Source organism: Mizuhopecten yessoensis, unplaced genomic scaffold (genome assembly GCF_002113885.1).
Source record: "Mizuhopecten yessoensis strain PY_sf001 unplaced genomic scaffold, ASM211388v2 scaffold1411, whole genome shotgun sequence".
NCBI lineage: Eukaryota > Metazoa > Mollusca > Bivalvia > Pectinida > Pectinidae > Mizuhopecten > Mizuhopecten yessoensis.
Genome location: NW_018404033.1, coordinates 9598 through 12552, shown reverse-complemented (window position 1 = coordinate 12552; position 2955 = coordinate 9598). Strand labels below are relative to the sequence as shown.

Here is a 2955-nt window from a genome sequence, read left to right as displayed (position 1 = left end):
TGACTCTTCTGTCTCTTTCATTGACTCTTCTGTCTCTTTCAGTGACTTGTCTGTCTCCTTCATTGACTTGTCTGTCTCCTTCAGTGACTTGTCTGTCTCCTCACTGACTCGTCTGTCTCCTCACTGACTCTTCTGTCTCTTTCATTGACTCTTCTGTCTCATTCAGTGACTCTTCTGTTTCATTCAGTGACTGGTCTGTCTCTTTCACTGACTCTTCTGTGTCATTCAGTGACTCTTCTGTCTCTTTCACTAACTCTTCTGTTTCATTCAGTGACTCGTCTGTATCTTTCACTGACTCTTCTGTGTTCATTCAGGGACTCGTCTGTTTCATTCAGTGACTCCTCTGTTTCATTCAGGGCCTTGCTGTTTCATTCAGTGACTCGTCTGTTTCATTCAGGGATTCGTCTGTTTCATTCAGTGACTCGTCTGTCTCTTTCACCGCCTCTTCTGTGTCATTCAGTGACCTGTCTGTCTCTTACAGTGACTCTTCTGTTTCATTCAGTGACTCGTCTGTATCTTTCACTGACTCTTCTGTCTCTTTCATTGACTCTTCTGTCTCTTTCATCGACTCTTCTGTCTCTTTCAGTGACTTGTCTGTCTCCTTCAGTGACTTGTCTGTCTCCTCACTGACTCGTCTGGCTCCTCACTGACTCTTCTGTCTCTTTCATTGACTCTTCTGTCTCTTTCAGTGACTCTTCTGTCTCTTTCAGTGACTCTTCTGTCTCTTTCCTTGACTCTTCTGTCTCTTTCATTGACTCTTCTGTCTCTTTCAGTGACTTGTGTGTCTCCTTCATTGACTTGTCTGTCTCCTTCAGTGACTTGTCTGTCTCCTCACTGACTCGGCTGTCTCCTCACTGACTCTTCTGTCTCTTTCAGTGACTCGTCTGTTTCTTTCATTGACTCTTCTGTCTCTTTCTTTGACTCTTCTGTCTCTTTCAGTGACTTGTCTGTCTCCTTCAGTGACTTGTCATTCTCCTCACTGACTCTTCTGTCTCCTCACTGACTCTTCTGTCTCTTTCAGTGACTCGTCTGTATCTTTCATTGACTCTTCTGTCTCTTTCAGTGACTTGTCTGTCTCCTTCATTGACTTGTCTGTCTACTTCAGTGACTTGTCTGTCTCCTCACTGACTCGGCTGTCTCCTCACTGACTCTTCTGTCTCTTTCAGTGACTCGTCTGTTTCTTTCATTGACTCTTCTGTCTCTTTCTTTGACTCTTCTGTCTCTTTCAGTGACTTGTGTGTCTCCTTCATTGACTTGTCTGTCTCCTTCAGTTACTTGTCTGTCTCCTCTCTGACTCGTCTGTCTCCTCACTGACTCTTGTATCTTTCATTGACTCTTCTGTCTCTTTCTTTGACTCTTCTGTCTCTTTCAGTGACTTGTGTGTCTCCTTCATTGACTTGTCTGTCTCCTTCAGTTACTTGTCTGTCTCCTCTCTGACTCGTCTGTCTCCTCACTGACTCTTGTATCTTTCATTGACTCTTCTGTCTCTTTCATTGACTCTTCTGTCTCATTCAGTGACTCGTCTGTATCTTTCACTGACTCTTCTGTGTCATTCAGTGACTCGTCTGTCTCTTTCAACGACTCTTCTGTGTCATTCAGTGACCTGTCTGTCTCTTTCAGTGACTCTTCTGTTTCATTCAGTGACTCGTCTGTCTCTTTCACTGACTCTTCTGTTTCATTCAGTGACGCGTCTGTTTCTTTCACTGACTTGTCTGTCTCTTTCAGTGACTTGTCTGTCTCTTTCAGTGACCTGTCTGTCTCTTTCAGTGACTTGTCTGTCTCTTTCACTGACTCTTCTGTGTCATTCAATGACCCGTCTGTCTCTTTCAGTGACTCGTCCATTTCTTTCAGTGACTCATCTGTCTCTTTCACTTACTCGTCTGTTTCATTCAGTGACTTGTCTGTCTCTTTCACTGACTCTTCTTTTTCATTCAGTGACTTGTCTGTCTCTTTCAGTGACTCGTCCATTTCTTTCAGTGACTCATCTGTCTCTTTCACTGACTCTTCTGTCAACCAATACTTTACCACTTTGGTTCCAGAAGTTGTTGAACTTTCTAGATTCGTTTTTAACATTATTTCATTTATGGTAACCTTTATATATAAGTGGTATTTTGCACGATATCTGGGGAATCGTTCTTAAATGGTCATCTCAATGGTCTTTTTTTTAATTGTATTGATTGATAGATCCAAAGGTTTCCTATCCTTTATTATTAGATCACACTATTTTATCCTACATCCTCTTTGGTTGTATCAGGTGAATGTGAATGTCTGTGAGTTGTGATATTGACTTGGTGTTGCTATTTTTAGAAAGATCAGGTTAATATTATCTGTACGTGGTGATCACTTCTATTGAAAATTCACAACGCTCACTGCCAAATGCAGCCCATTTTTTTATGATTTTTCATAAGGTAGCAGAGTACAGTAGAAATGGCTTGATCCTAAAAAAAAGGGCATATGTCTCAGATAAACATGGATAGCGGATTTATCCTGCACAATACACCTATATGTCTATATTTATAAACTACATTTTGAATACATTTTGTTTAGAAGAATGTCCTTTTTTTCAAAAAGTGATTTTCCAAGATTTGGGACTTCTGAAAACCATGGTTACCGCATCAAAAAATACAAAAAAACATGATGTCTAACCCAAAATTTGACCCACGCAAGTAGTAATTTTTTTCTAAAAACCTGTCTTAAATTGAATATCACCTACTCGGTAACAGAAATACTCACGTTTAAGCATATGTCGTTCAACTGGATTTTTCACAATATTTACACATGTGCTGATTACAAAAATAGACTACATGGTGAGCTAGCTTTTGTTGTGTTGTAAATGGCTAGAAATGGAGTCTCAAACCAAATTCGATTTTGTTTTTAAATGTGAAGCCCACATAGTTCACTTCATCATGTATATGCCAATTTTAGTGCTGATTTTTTTGTCAAAACTTTGATACA

The 2955-nt window shown here is 40.2% G+C and overlaps 1 protein-coding gene across 1 annotated transcript in view; it reads right to left on the bottom strand.

Moving 5' to 3' along the window:
- Positions 1 to 794, bottom strand: part of LOC110462011 (putative leucine-rich repeat-containing protein DDB_G0290503) — a 10320-nt gene extending 9526 nt beyond the window's left edge. Inside the window, exons 1-2 of the mRNA XM_021515780.1 lie at positions 632 to 794; positions 109 to 300 (exon numbers count right to left, since the gene is read on the bottom strand). Of these exons, the coding sequence (XP_021371455.1) occupies positions 109 to 300; positions 632 to 794 (355 nt within the window). The remainder of the gene's footprint in view (positions 1 to 108; positions 301 to 631) is intronic.
- Positions 795 to 2955: the final 2161 nt, after the last annotated feature.